Source organism: Condylura cristata, unplaced genomic scaffold (genome assembly GCF_000260355.1).
Source record: "Condylura cristata isolate star-nosed mole 26May11 unplaced genomic scaffold, ConCri1.0 scaffold00011, whole genome shotgun sequence".
Lineage (NCBI taxonomy): Eukaryota > Metazoa > Chordata > Mammalia > Eulipotyphla > Talpidae > Condylura > Condylura cristata.
This window is the reverse complement of record NW_004567112.1, coordinates 24,233,979-24,250,055: the sequence shown is the minus strand read 5'-3', so window position 1 is coordinate 24,250,055 and position 16,077 is coordinate 24,233,979. Positions and strand designations below refer to the sequence as shown.

General features: G+C 40.9%; 1 protein-coding gene across 3 annotated transcripts in view; it reads right to left on the bottom strand.

The window, feature by feature from the left end:
• Positions 1-9,417: 9,417 nt before the first annotated feature.
• The window catches only part of HTR7 (5-hydroxytryptamine (serotonin) receptor 7, adenylate cyclase-coupled), a 69,537-nt gene continuing 62,877 nt past the window's right edge, over positions 9,418-16,077 (bottom strand). For all 3 annotated transcript variants that reach the window (XM_004680637.2, XM_012723488.1, XM_004680636.2), the window contains one exon: positions 9,418-10,955. Coding sequence is in view for 1 of the 3 variants with exons in the window: in XM_004680636.2 (XP_004680693.1) it covers positions 10,913-10,955 (43 nt within the window). In the remaining 2 variants the exon portion in view is untranslated. The remainder of the gene's footprint in view (positions 10,956-16,077) is intronic.

The following is a 16,077-nucleotide window of genomic DNA, read 5'->3' as shown; positions in this document are numbered from 1 at the left end:
ATCGAACTCATGCGGAAGCGGCTTTAGATTCTCAGTGCTGTGCTTTAACCCGCTGCGCCACCGGAGAGGGCCTAGAAATGCATTTTTTAAACATTTATTTATCTATGCATACAGAACTGGGGTACAGGCCACAGGTGCAGGGGCAGTGAGAGGATCCACCAGAGAGAGTGGGGAGCAGAACCGGCAGATTGATGAAGTACACTGCTGAGGGGAGCAGCGGGCGGGTCAGGAGAGATCTGCTGTGCCATGTGGGTCACTTCCCATGGCGGGGATTGAATTCACACCGAGCAGCAGCGCCAGCTTTGCAGGGCTGTGTTTTAACACTCTGCACAAGCAGGAAGGGCTACTCATTGATGAAATGAGTAGCTCAAGTTTTTGTTGTTTTTTGCCATCTTCATTTGCTTCATGGACCCAATATGGTCATTGTTTATTGCTAAAATAAAACAGGATTCACTTTAAATAAATAAGATAAAAGGAATGATGCACTAGTAGTAATCCATTCTTTACAGCAAAATCTATAAACTATATGTAAGTTATATAAATCTATTCAGTACATGATGGGAATGAACAAATGAGCCAAGAACTGGCTGATGGAGGACAGTACACAGAAAATATGTATTCAAATAAAAAATATATAGAGATTTGATAATAGTCAATAATCTTTTCACAAAGATAATGGAAATGTTTCTTATACTACAAGTCTGAAAAATATGCTCAACAAAACATAAAACACTAACTTATTTCCAACATGTTTATTTTACTCAAAGGCAGAATGTTTAGCTAGAGCAAATAAACACAAGTGCTTACCTGCTCCCCTAGGTCATGCAATAAAGCAAGTGCCCCAAGACCAAGCCTTGGTGCAGAGATGAGCCTCCAAACATCCTCCTTTCTCAGAGTGAGACATAGGAGTATGTGTCTCAGTCTGGTGCTTCCCAGCACACTGTTTACAACTCCTGAATATTCTTATGTCCTCAGAGCGGCCAGAAGGTCAGTATCCCAGTATCCACTGCCCCCAACCTCTCACCTGTTTTGTGCTCTGGAGACTTCCCCTCAGGTGTGAGGTGTTGTTGAGCAGAAGGAAAAAGAGAGGTCATTAAACAAGAAGTGCCTGGCAACCTGCCCCCTGCCATAGTATATCTGACTCTTACTCATCCCATCATGACCCACTACTATTTCCAGCTCTTCCAGGACTGCAAACTTAGCAAACACACACACACACACACACACACACATTTATGTGCATACACAGGATATGTTCAGTAAAAAGAATTTCAATGAAAAAGCAAATCTCTTTCATAGAAGTAGTTTCCATGTCACATGTATTTTCTGAAGTATGTCACACTACTTTAGAAAACACAGTCACTGAAATAATATACAATTACTGTAGCGATTTATCTGAAATTCAAATGTTGCTGGACATCCTGTATTTTATCTAGGTTTCACATTCTAACCAATATTCTGTCTAACAGGAATATGTGCAAGAAAAGCCACCTAGCTATGTATCAGCTAACCAAACACTATAATGAGTTAAGATGGATGAACTTGCTATCTCAATAGAAAAGGATTCTAAAATCCAGCATTGAGAAAAAAAGCAGGAAGATGTACACCAATATGAATAACATGTAAAATTCGCACAATGAAGTGAACTTGTAAAAACATGACTATCATGCATGGAAAGCACACACGCATTGCTGGGAAGGCGGATAGCAACATCAGACAAGTGCCTGTTCTGGGAGAAGGGTGGGCTCAGGAGGGGCTGGGGCAGTGACGGGACATTCCCTGGGCATCAGTGATCAGCCCTGTCTGAAGCTTTATGTTGTTATTCATTTAATCTCCTCAACACTCTATGAGCTATTAGATTGTATTGCCTCCAATTTACAGATGAAGTCATCAAGACACAGCAACAGAGATCAGGGAAGGCATCCAGAGTCACACAACTCTAACAAAGGTCAAAAGGGGAGATTTTAACTGTATTTTTAAACTTTTCCATATCAAAAAGATGAATATGAGAACATGACATTATAGTTGAATAGATATCTATTACATTTCATTCTTTTCTATTTTTTGTAAATATCAAATTTAAAAGCTTTGTGTTATTCTACCAAATGCTTAAACTTATCTAATACCAATCTAAAACACTGGTTATGATTTCTTTGAAAGGAAACATGTTTTTTCCACATGTCCTCATCAATAGTAGATATTTTATATTCATTTGATGTAATGAAATTCAAATGAAAACATTGTACTTGGTATCACCATGAAACTCAGGCCCCACTGAATTCATGTTTAAGTATTAAAGGGGTGGTTTTCATCCCCAAACTCAGTTATTTAAATGATCCAGACAGATGAATGGGAATTAGGCCAAATTTCCCCTTAATTGATTTTATTAACAAGTCTTCTAATTTTAGAAATAAGTGGAAAACCATTATTTAAAAGCTGCTCCTACATTGAAATTTCTCAGAGCCAAAATAACAAGCAGCAAAGTGACCTTTGATGCAGGTACCCAGAAATAGCTTCAGGTGTTAATTTTATCTCCACTTCCAAAGTATATCCTAACACTTCATATGCAAAGCCTCTGATGGGGGTTGATGGTAGAGAGGATGACTGTCAGCATTCTCCACTGCAACTGCTCTTGCAGACTGGGAGAGCAGCCCAAACACCTCCCCACAAAGACCAGGACAGGACAGCTGGCCGAATCTCTCAAACAAATCTCAGCTGATACCTAATTATCCTCCTTCATGTTTGCTTTAGAAAGCAAGGGAATTCCTTCGGTTCTCAGCTCCAGCACTGACCAGAGAGCAGCCTGGCAAAAGTGACAAAGACTCATTTGATAACAGCAAGCTTTCAGCTGCAGGGCTCAGGGGATCAGTAAGTAGACAGCGGTAGGATTCACGGAATCCTAATCAGCACAGGAAGCACACAAGGTATGATTTGAGGAGCTATCATTACCACCAACTTGTCACACTGCCTGAAAACTCTATCAGCACTCTCTCAGATTCAAACATTGATCCAGGGAATTACTTGTCTCGATATAACTAAGTACCTTGTAAGAAGAGACGTTTCCTTGAAAAAAGTACTACTGTATATGATTAATTGACTGACAGTTAAGACAGCAGAAGATAAACAAACGGGATACAGAACAGCTAAGTTTTAATGAGAATATAGAAAGGTATACAGTATAGGGCAATAGCAGGGTATACATTATCTATCTATAAACACAATGATATATGTATTCTTGTGTATTGTATAATCATATTTTATACAAGTACTTATATATGCATCATATCATATAGAATGAGTGCATGAGTATGTGTGTTATATAACCATAAGTATGATCAAATGATCAGATTTGTAATTTATATATGTATATATGTGTATATCTACATATCTATCACACATATATATTTATGTACATCCCAATCTCCTATTGGGGTAGATAGTTTTGTTGCTCACAAGAAGGAAGCTGAGAAGTCCCATCTTTGCCACCTGCAAATGGGAAATCCATAAAAGATCCATGCTGTTCAGTAAGAGTCTTAGATGCCTGAGAACCAGGGGGCTCTTGAGCCCAATTAAAGAGCAGGAGAAGATGGATGTCCCAGCTCAAACAATAAGGCAGACAGACAAGTCTTGAGTCCTCTGCCTTCAGTGGATGAAGCCCATCCATGCTGAGGAAGGCAATCTGCCTTACCCTGTCCATAGATTAAAATGCTAATCTCATCTGGTCATACTCTCACACCCTAAAATAACATTTAGTCAGATATCTGGATACCCTAGGATCCAGTCAAATTGAGACAAAAAATTAATCACAGACAGGCTGTGGTAGAAATGCATCACCAAGAGAAAGCATTGGGATTGGAAATACCTGGATATCAAGGGATCCAAGAACAGAAGTAGGAGGGGCTGAAATCTGGAATATAACCACACCTGTCACAATTATTTGGAATTTAACCATAAACAGTGTAAGAGGAGTTATTTGGAGACATAATAGTAAGTAACTGTTACAGAACAACCCAATGTGAAGTGGGTTGCCTGTCTATGGGTCCTCACCTATGCACTAACGATTTAATTGTACTGCAGACATACACAAAAAGGTCAATAATGGGTTTATTTACAAGGGGAAAAGAAAAGGAACAACCCAGGTAACTAGTGTGTCCTACCAGTTCCACTGACTTGGAACCCCAATAACACACTGAAAGCTGATCAAGAACCAGAGACCAACCACCAGCTACAGGCCAAGGGAGAGAGAGAAACTGTCCGACAGGCCTGCTTTTATAGCCAAAAATCTCAAAATGGCTGCTTAGCTCCGCCCTTGGGTCTTAGCTGTCCTCCCTTTGGGGTTGCTGGGAGTTGTAGTTTCAGTGTCCACAAAACCTGTACCTGTAGAGTTCGTTCAGGACATCCTTTCCCCCTGACATAACCACTGAGCTGCATTTCTGGGCCTTGGCCAAGGTGAACATCTCATTCTCAGTGGCTAATAATCAACACATATTTTTACAAATAATCAACATATTCTGACCTCTGTTTTGTTGACAAGTATCTGATCAGCTCCTTAGCCATGGGGACAGAAATGTCAGCGATTCTCAGCTGACACTGTGCCAACACTAGTTAACGCCAGGAGTTACTCAATAATGATGAGTTCTACACTAAAACTTAAGCATTCATTTGTGTCTAATACATATTTGAAACCATCTAAGGCCATCTGTGAGTTGTTTAGGTCCACAAGCTTGCAGAAGTTTTAATACCTGTAGCAAGCAGTCAGCATTAAAGGGAATTTAAGAGTTTGTAAAAATGTCTATTAATGACATGATTATAGAACCATATCTAGTTTCATATTAAACAAGTTTTTCACCCTAATAGCTTACAAAATCAGCTTGATGGCTCAGTTTTCCAATATGTAGGGAAACATCAATTCTCAACTTCTGGAATCCAGGTAGGCTGAGTCACAATGCCAAGGGGATTGTGACGTACACATAGGCTGCGACTCGGGGACTGCAGGTAGCAGCTCTGCGCCATTCCTCACCCCTCCAGGTGCTCTCAGAGGCAAGCAGGCCCCACATTGCTGCCCCCACCTCCTTACACATGCAGTCTTCTGCACAGGAAGGAATTAAGCCACTGTCATTTCTCAGGTCAACTGCTAGGTTTTCCCTAGTTGTGTAACTATACATGGGAAACATTTACTGGAAAATAGTGGGGTCTGACTGTTTTCTACCTACAGTCTTTGTTATCACCATAGTTATTGAAATGTATTTAATGTTAATTGATACTAGTAAGCAAAAAAGTTGTACTTATATTTTGTTTTTATCCACTTCATTTTTCTTTTAATTAATGTTCAAATGCAAAGCTCTATGAAAGAGTAAAGCCTTTCTTCACCAAAGATAACTGGCAATGCACTGCTCTATACCACATTCCTTTAAACAAATGAAACAGGGCTCCAATTTAGTTCTCTCCTGCAAACAGTGAGGAGCTGTTTGTACTAGATAATCCTTGAGATTCTCAAACTCTGTAATTCCCTGTTTTCTTACAGGTAGATTTTTCGCTACTCAATTGTCCCTGACACACTTTTATATTTACAGCTAACTTTCCATCGCCTCATATGGTAACTCTTGATCCATCACTCCCTCGCTGAGACAGTGGGGGCTAGAAGAATGAAGAGCATTTTAATAATTAACCCAATCAAGATGAAATTAAGAGAGGTGATCTGTCACCAAAAATATAATATACATCAAAGATAAATTCTAGATATTTCTTACCACCTGCTTTTTTTGGATCACCGCGTCTCTCCTCCACCAAGATTTAAGCATTACATCGATACATTGAAGCATGTCTTTCTGAACCTCCTGTTTTATAATCTTTTGTTCCCTTTCCTTGCTAGACTCTGAACTTCACAAAAATGGAGGCCCTTTCTCTCTTATTCATCTCTAGGTTCCAGCCTATGACTTACTAAAGAATGTTTACTTGAGTGAATGAATGACTCTCTTAAAGGAAGAGTCACAACCTTCATTTCTTTATAGTTTCTTAAATATTTCTTGTCCACCTCCTTCCTTTTATTCCACAATCTCTGGGCACAAATTTTATAATTTGAATAGAATCAAAGGTCTCCTGTGCTTATTTTCAGGGAGCCAGTTACAAGATGTTTTCGTTCCTCCGACTCAGCTGTTTTTAAATGCCAAAACTCAACAGAACTGTTCCCAAGTCTATATCTGATAGTCATCAAACCTTTCTGGTCCTGATTAGCTGCAGCGAATTTTGTTTTTCCTTTTTATTGATGATCGCATCACCTCTTGTTGACTGTAATGCACAAGCAGGTTTGTTTGTTTGATTTAGTTTTCATTTTTATTTAGCCAGCAGGAATTTAAAAAGCAACATGTTTTAAGAAATTACTTTCCTTCTCCAGAGAAGTGTTGACAGAGCAAGTATAAAGATCTAATTGAATAAACTTCTGTCTCTAAGACCTCAATTCCCCAATTGATTCTCCAGGTGTGTGTGTTTCACAAATAATATCTAACAAGATCTTCCTTTGTTCATACTTCTGCCCTAGAGCAAGGGAGGAATCCCATTATAATATGTATTTCTCTTCAGAGCTTTCACAATGAGCTGACCCTCTGAAAGTTCCCAAATGGTTTCTTCATGTTTTGTTAGGAACCATCTGGCTAGCTGTAGATAAACAAGTTTCAACATATGGGCCATAACACATACACAGTTCTGCTCCACTAGTGCAGAAAATTAAGAAAAGGTCGCTCTCTTGATATGAGAAACTCATGCTAAAGCAGCAGGACCCTGCCCCGGAGGCCTGCCCCAAGATGCACATGGGAAGCTCATACAGTTTCTCCTCTTCCTTCCCCCAGACTCACTGCAATTGCCATGTGATCACACCAAGTCTTCAATTCCTCATCTGCAGATGTAAAAGAAGGCCCAGTCAGCTCTGACCTGCTTTCTTCCCTCCCCTCCTGTAAAGAAATAAGTAGAATCCACCTGCGAGGTATGTCCCCAGCCTGGCACTAGGTAGTAAGGATATTGGTCCCCTGCCTTGAAGAATTACTGAGCAATGATGAAGACATGCAGTAAACAAACAATTGGTAACAGGAAGAACATTCCAGGTAAGAGGAAAACCAGTGAAGTCCTGACATGGGAAGGTCCATGGACTGATTTTTATAAATGCAGGTTTATAAACATTTGTATCTACTAAATTGGGACTCAGTTGACAATTAAAATGCTGAAAGAAAAATTCCTACCATCTGTAGCTAGAAATACAATTATTAGCAAAACCTATTTGAAAAATTGCCTAATCTCTCATATCCTTAATCTCATGCCTGCTGTAAATCTAATAAAATGGCATGACAATATGATTAGCAAAAAACAGATACAAGTATTTCAAGCATCTGACACCATGGTAAATGCTTCAAGAATTATGACCAGCTTTCCAGAAAACCTAGAAACCCTGTGGATGCCTCTTGTTTATATTTACAAAACAAAACTAAACCTTAAGGTGACAATCATTAAATTACGTCTCACAAGAACTTTATTTCCAAATCGTCATTTCCCAACACTCAGCCTTACCAAATGATGCCAGCTCATGAGGCCTTACGAGTACATGCAGAGACTAGTTATAATAATCATTCTTCCTGAACATACCTAACATATATGTAAAATGCTTACTTTAGTAATCTCCCAATTCTCAGTTAAAACATAAGCTACAGCATCAGCACAAATTATATCATATGTGAAATAGTGATATTTTGCTTATTCTCACTTTCCACCCCTTCCTTTCTTTTGTCTATATGTAAAACAGGTGCTTATATTGAAGAGGTTGAACCTATTCCCCTAATCATGCCCAGTGCAGTAAACCAATGTTACTTCAATTTTTTAAAAAGTGTTTTAGTGACCCTCCCTGGTGGCACACTGGGTTAAAGCACAGCACTAAGAGGCTAAAGCTACTTCCGCATGAGTTCGATCCCTGCCTGCCCCGGAGGTGACCACATGGCACGGCAGACCTCTCATGACCAGCCCGCTGCTCCCCTCAGCAGTGTACTTCGTCAATCTGCCTGTTCTGCTCCCCACTCTGTCTCTGGTGAATCCTCTCACTGCCCCTGCATCTCGACCTGTACCCCCCGTTCTATATGCATGAGTAAATAAATCTTTAACTAAAAAGGTTTTTTAAAAAAGGAAAAAAGAAAATAACTGATTTATAACCAAAAAAGCACATAAATAGATAGCACAGTAGCCAGAGAGAAACAGTGTTCCAATTAGGGATTCAAGTCAGGTGGAATAAAGAGGCAATTGGAATAACTAAGGTGCTGATAAAACCATTACACAAACACATTTGAAAACCTGAATCAATCCAATTAACCAAATGCTTTGTTTTATAATAACAGGAAAGAAACATGTCACTCCCTGCAAATGACTAAAGCACTTAGTATATTATAACTATCTGGGAAATGCCTGTCTTCTAGCCAATGACAAAGTCCTCAAAAGGACTGGACTTCACTGATCTCCATTGTCCCTATGCCCACAGTGCTGAACACAGAGTCCAATAAACAATCATTAATCAAATCATCAAATGAAAGAGCATTCTTTTTTTTAAAGATTTATTTATCTATGATACAGAACTGGAGTACAAGCCAGACGTGCAAGGGCAGTAAGAGGATTCCCCAGAGACAGAGTGGGGAGCAGAACAGGCAGATCGACGAAGTACAGTGCTGAGGGGAGCAGCGGGCGGGTCAGGAGAGGTCTGCCGCGCCATGTGGGTCACCTCCCAGGCAGGGATCAAGCTCTTCACTGAAGCGGCTGCATGCAGTTTGCAATGCTGTGTCCTAACCTGTTGTGCCACCAGGGAGGGCCCCTGAAAGATCATTCTTAAAAAAAAATAAGTTGGGCCCTCCATGGTGGCACAGAGGGTTAAAGCGTAGTACTATGAAACTATCTGCAGCCAGTGCAGCATGAGCCGATCCTAGCTAGGGAGCTGACCCACAAAGCGCAGAAGACCTCTCCTGACCCACCCACTGCTCCCCTCAGCAGTGTACTTTGTCAGTCAGCCTGTTCTGCTCCCCACTCTGTCTCTGGTGAAGCCTCTCACCCCCATCTCTGGCCTATACCTCTGTTCTAGTATGCATAAATAAATAAATCTTAAATCTTTTTTTCAAAAGTTGCAAAATGGATGAATCCTCAACATTATAATGCAGCAACTTGCAGAACAGCCTTAGGACTTTAGCAAATATATAGTTTGTTCTTCTGCCATGCAAGAGATAGCAACAGTTATGACATCAGATATTCAATTAAAAATCATTGCTTCGTTTGCTTTATTACAGCTACAAATAATCTTTATTTGATGTAATGTAATAAAACATTTTCAAATTTAACAACATTTATCTGACAATCATGAATCATTTAAATTATTACTATAAGTATATACATCACGTTAGCAAATCCACGGTTCAGGAATTTGTACACACTTTGACTGATAGAACCTTCAGGAAGGTTGACCCCTCCCTGTGTCTGGTGAGAAGCAACGTCAGTGAAAGTTGGAAGAAATCCACAGTCCGTATCGGAATGCCACATTATCCTGTGTAAGAACAGTCACATTCGTTGTAGGAAAAATAATATTCTCTTTTGGTTCTCTTATAGCAAATGAAGCTTTGAATTCATTTTTTCCACTTAAGGGTACTCTTCTTTTCTGATCTTTCTGTCTCCCTAGCTCAATCAGCTTACATAGTACCATTTTTAGAAAAAATACTACTCATAATGGGACCTTTTTGTTTCCGACCCTGCCTTTAATGTCTACCACTTTGGGTGGGGGGTAGGAGAACCAAATTTGCCAGGCACATATTTAAGATACAGAGAACACAAAATTAAATCTTTCAGACAGAACAGAATGCTATTCTGGACCGCATCCCAATAGTGGCACTGGAGACCTCTGATTCAAATGATTCCATTTACTACAATGCTGCTCAATGAGGATTAACATGCTGATGTTCCCTCTCCAGAAGCACCACAGCTTCACAGAAATCCCATTATTCCCACACTTCCTCCCCAAAAACATTATAAAAAAGCCTGCGGGCCACTGGCCTGCGTGTAAATGATAGTCAAGGATTCTGTGCCAAGATCCATGTTAATATACAGTGAGGATGAGTAGCAATCTCTTTGCATCCAGGTTGACGATCCTCACAAAAGGAATCCTCCTCACTTCTCAGGACCCCTCAAAAGAAGTGTGAGCACGAGAAAACGCTTTATTCACATTTGTCATTCTCCTCATCCTGAGATCTGTTCCTGAGTTACACCATAAGGATACGTGAGTTAACAAGGACAATACAGTGGCGGGCGTCACCAGCACCCTGCGGACAGCCACACTATCAGACAGAAGCTTCACACAGATGCTGCTCTGGGGAATCTGTATTAGCTGACAGCGGGACTCTGTTTTCTAACGTGGACATGCAACATATTCAACACTATGCTTACCGCAGTTTGCTTAGAAAAACACCCTTCTGTCCTACAACAAAATACATTCTGTCTCATGAATGATTCCTGAATATTCACCACAATGCCTAGACTTGGAAGCATGGGAAATGTGCACTAGAACTTTCTTCCACTTGCATGGACTTGGACACACTCAAAGCACCAGAATCGGTTCCCTTTCTGGAACTCAGGCCTATCCATGCGCCTGCTGCTGAGCTGACCTGGCTGTCTCAGACTACGAGCTACTTTCATTGGTACACGAACGTGCTGATCCACAGAGCAAGGGAGGTCAGCACCTCCCTCATCAAGTACTGGGCACAACAGACGGCCCTGCTTGTCACGTCTGGGCCATCCCAAGAAAGGACAGAAGCCGTGTTCCACTCTGCAGTCTCAGCAAATGATTTCCTTCTGTTTCCACCTCTGTCTTGCCTTGCTTATTTCGTCTCCATTATTCCGCTTTTGATCATGAATCATGACTTTTTTTTCTACAGTAGTCAGAGTTTTGTCTATAAAAAGAGAGAGAGGGGGAGACAAGAAAATGATTTAGCAGAACCGTAAATGTGAGTTTTCATTTTGTGGTGGGTGGATTTAATTTTTGCAGCATTCAGTAATTTGAATCTTTTGTGGCTTCTCAGGGGTTATGAGCATCTCGAAGAGGAAAGAAAAAGTGCTGGGGCTCTTTTCATAAATTTCATAACTTCCACACAGCGCCAGGACCTTAATATATTTGCAAATCAGCCCCAGACAACCCATTTAGAAAATCACTTTTATAGAAATTCACAGCTATAGCCCAAAATGACTATACTCTCAATAATCCTTGCAAAATACTACTTTCGCTTACTCCACTTGAAAAGAATGATGATGACTACTTATGACAAGTGTTTACCCCTTCCAATCGAGGAGGGTGAGTTACAGCAAGCTCTGTGTGCAGAGCCCAGAGAGCCCCAACCCCATTGCTCCTTCCTCCCAGATTCACAAAAATGGCATGAGTCATAGAGAAATCTTGGTCACTGGCTAAGGAAAGTCTTTCTCCTTGCTTTAGAGACAACTTCCCCATCAATCCACTTTCCCCTAACCCTGGACTTTCACAGTACTGACCAAAGCACATCCATGTGCGTAAGAGGTAGGTCCATGCAGTTCCAGAGCCTGGTCCTGCTCCCCAGCTTCGGCCTCCACTGAGAGCACCCCATTCACTTGCCTATCAAGATTTGACAAACAGGTTTTCCTGCTGACAGCATCAGTTTCTCCATAAGACTCCATCTCTCACTTGGTCCCTCAGCTTACATGATGAAGACTGTGCCCTGCTGCTCTCAGGCGCACAGTTCCCTCCAAGCTCCTGGCTATATGAGAGGACAATGGAGCCAGGCCATGTCCCCGTGGGTGCTCCATACCTGCTCGAAGGCCAGAGCCTCTGGCTCTCCTCAGCACAAAGGGCAACCATACTTCCCCAGCAGCCCTGCTCTGTTCGTATCTGCCCATCAACTGCACCAATTGGCCTCCAACCATTGCACCATCCTCACCATCTACCTTCTGGAAGCTTCCAAACATACAGACATCCCTGGCCTCCTTCCTAGTCTCAATGTACCCTTCCCAGCATGGGCCTCCTAATAGGAAGCTCACTTTCACACTGGCTGCCTAGCCCATCTCTCTAGTCCCTTTGTGGTCCCCATTACACTGCAGTCTGGCCCCACTCTTGCTCCAAAACCTTCACCTCCCCCCACCTGCCACACTGCCCACCACCACCCAAGTTACTTGGCCTCCAACTGCTGAAGACAAGTCCAGGTCCCTAGTCTCCTCACCATGTCTGTGCCCCTCTGTTTATATTGTGCCTTTGCTTTGAGCCTCTCCCACCCCATGTCCACCCCCATTGCTTCGTTGGTTGAAATTCTCTTCCTTCAAGGCCCTCACCAAATACCGTCCACTTCATTATTTCCAGCATGCACAATTTCTTCCTAAGACATTCCACCAGGCTTATGTTTCTAAAATACCTACTGTAATGCTTGGTTTTATTTTGTGCTCTGTGTTATTACTTATCTAGAAAAAAGGGAGAAAGGGCAATGATCTGGCTTTCCGACTTTAAAGAGACATTGCAAAGTTAAAACGTTGGTAATTGCAAAGTGATTATACTAGTTGATGATTGAATAAAAATTAGGTGCTGAATTCCAGCTAGTTAACGATGAAGAAAAAAACTGTGAACTATGGTGGCAGGGGGGAATCCATAAAACAATGAATTTTTGTTTGTTTTTCTGTCTTTATGGCAACATTCCTTCACAGATACCCAGGACTTCAGGGGGAATCCATAAAATAATGAATTTTTTCTTTGTTTTTCTGTCTTTATGGCAACATTCCTTCACAGGTACCCAGGACTTCAGGGGTTTTGATGTTTCATCCTAGTTCCCACTGGGATTCACTTCATTTTTTAACTCACTGGTTTCCATAAAGAAATTCTGAATTGCACTAAGCCCCAAAGCCTTAGCACAAACTCTGGAGCAGCATATTGACAGACTCATATAATAAATTAAGGTTCTGTCACCTCAACTTACCACTGCGAGCATCAGGGATTTAAGGATGCTCTTTGAAGAGAAGGAAAATGTAATCACCAAGGAGGAAAAGAGAGGGGGAAAGGAAAAGCTTCTTCAAAAGATTTTGTGAAGTTCTTTTTGATGGAAGCATTTTAGCAACTATTTTCAATATTATTGACAATAATGGTGTCAAAGAACAGATGACATCAAAATATGACATTTAAAAGCAACTTAAGGTAATTTAAAGCAAATGCATAAATAAAATCATCATTAAGGAAAAATAAAGAATGCCTGCTTATCTCATTAGCTCATTACCAGGATCTGAACACTTGGGAAAGGAAACAAAGAGTGTAACTTTGAGTCGTGGATTAAAATTACCAGCGTAGAAGTGTTCACTAACTTTTCTTTCCAGTCATTCCCTGTGCAAGATTCCCTAGTGCCTGCTGGACTTCTGCGTCTCTTCTACTGCTTAAGAAAATGGAAAGAAACAGGAAAATACATGGAAGCACAAGACACAGTCTAGTAGACTGTTTACACAACAAAGGAAGAAAATAAAGATGTAATGTAGAAAAACAAAGAACCAAGAATGCAGAGATGGGGAAATGGTATAACGCTGCAACTTGAGCAGCTTGAGGGGGAGAGAAGCTCTAGACAAGTAGAGGGAGGGACCCCGAGTCTCCGGACTGGCCCAAGAAGTCATAAAACTAGAAATGTAGGTAAGAGAACAAAGCTCTGAGAAGGCTTGTTGTGAGCTATGGATTGGAGACCATTCCATTCCTGCGGAGACTCCAGTAGTTGTGAGTTGTGAGTTACGGGAGGGGGGGGGTATTTAACTGATGTTTATTTGCATGCAAGTAGTGTGCAGCAGGCACTGCGCGGGTGTCTGGGTAGGGTCTCGCTGGTCTCTGACTGTGTTCACCATATGAATTGCCAGCCTGGTCTAGTGGACTATGAGCTTTCAGAGGCAATGACTGTCATGTATTCATCTTTAAAATCACCTGCTAGGTCTGGTAACATAGTAGGTCCTCAAATGTTTCTGGAGAGAACAAGCCAGTGAAGATTCTTTACTTCTACGTTTACCTTCTGATTCATCACACATCACACCACTGAATTAGTCTTTACAGTTTGTGCGTTGATTTGTCCATTCTCCTCTTTGCAAAGATTTAGTCAGAGGCTTCCCGCAGCTTCACAGGGTGGACCCTCCCCTCCCCTAATCAAAATTCTCTCCGGACATTGTCAAATGTACCCAGGTGGCAAAATCACCCCTGGTAGAGAAGCACTTCTCTACACTAAAATCCCACATTCCTGGGGCTAGAATGGAAGACCCTTAATAATTTAATCTCATTCTACCTTTCCATTATGAGCTCACAACCTTCTCTTACACTAATGCTTAGGTTCAGTTGGACTGTCTTTTGCATCCCATCCTGGTGCCTCTAACAGGAAATGTCCCATTCACTTGCTGTCCTTTAACTATAAATGCTTTAACCACCTTCACAGACATATTCCGACGCATATCTTTCAGGAAGTCTTTCTTCTTCAAGGTTAAAGCCTAAATTATTTCCTCTCCTTTGAATCCTGTGACTGTTCCTGAAACCACCTTCCCTTTATTCTTATAACAAAAATGGTAAAAGTGAAATGTATATGCTTGTAGATAGTCTACTCAACTGAAATATATGCACATGGACAAGAAACACATTTCCTGTTTTCTGCATCCTCCTCAATGCATGACAGTCATACACAAGAACTTCAAGAGCAGTTTTCCAAAACTGAACTGACAAGAAAACCACCTGGCTTATAATTAGAAAAGCAGGAGCTATTCCAACTCATTAGAAATGTTCTGAAGGTAATAGGTAAGCCAGTCATTCCAAGTTATTTTAATATTCTGTAAGTATAAATAAAATCAGTAATTATAAATTCAAACACTGTGATATAATGAGGGGACCATCATTTTCTTAGATCAGGAGAGAACAAGTTATAGCCTGTGAAAGAAATCCAGTTGGCTGTCTGTTTTGTCAATAAAGTTTTACTGACACAACACCATACTCACTTCAGTACTTATGTCTGTGACTGATTTCTTACTACAGTGCTCAAGACAAGTAGTTTTACTACGTGGCCCACTACAGCTGAAGTTTGCTGACTCCTCTCTGAGATTACTACCAGCCGAAGACACAATAGCAAATATCTCTAGACAATATGTTAGTTGATAAAAGGCACAGAAGCATGGCAGTTACAAGCACTTCTGAACATAGATTTCCTGGACTCAAATCCATCTCTATCGTCCTTTAGAGGCATGTCTTTTGGGAAGTTACTTGAATTCCTCAAGTCCTTGTTTTGTAATAAAAATGGAATGAAGAAAATAACCCCACAAAGTTTCAAGAATTAAGTGATGTAGTTCACATGCAGTGCTCAATATAGTATACAAGAGTAAATCTTCATTAAGGACAGATTATCATTATTATTATTATTATTATTATTATTAAACTGAAAAACCTTCTTGTGTGACATTTGAAAATTAACATTTTGTGGACTATCTGAATTACGTGTAAATTATTAGCTAAAATAATCGAAATCATCCTCAAATTCTTTGACCTTCAGGAAGCATATAAATACACTGGTAACTTCTAGTTGGGGTCTCCTTTACTATCTCCCCACTCTACAGTGGCTGCTTAATTGGACCCCAGCCTTCCTATTTTATCTGCCCTTCTTACTGCTGTCAGAAAGACTTTCTCAAACACCTGTCTCAGCACGTTACTCCTGAGAACTCAAACCAACATGCATTCTTGTTCCGGTGCTAACAATTCTGAGACTAAGAAAAATAATCCAATTACTTAATTCAGGAAATAGTTGCTTCCAAAAGATAAGGCCACAAGAGCACCAACTAAACTAGCTTATTGAGACTCAGAGTTTGCTCATTACTGGCTTCAAGACCCTACTCTGCTATATCCACATCAAAGCTTATATCTCACAAACTCTGAACAGTCCTCATCAGTTCCCTACCTTAAAATCACCCAACTCAGGCCCTCCCTGGTGGCGCAGTGGGTTAAAGCACAGCACTAAGAAGCTTAAGCCAACTCCTCATGAGTTCGATTCCCGCCTGCCCCGGAGG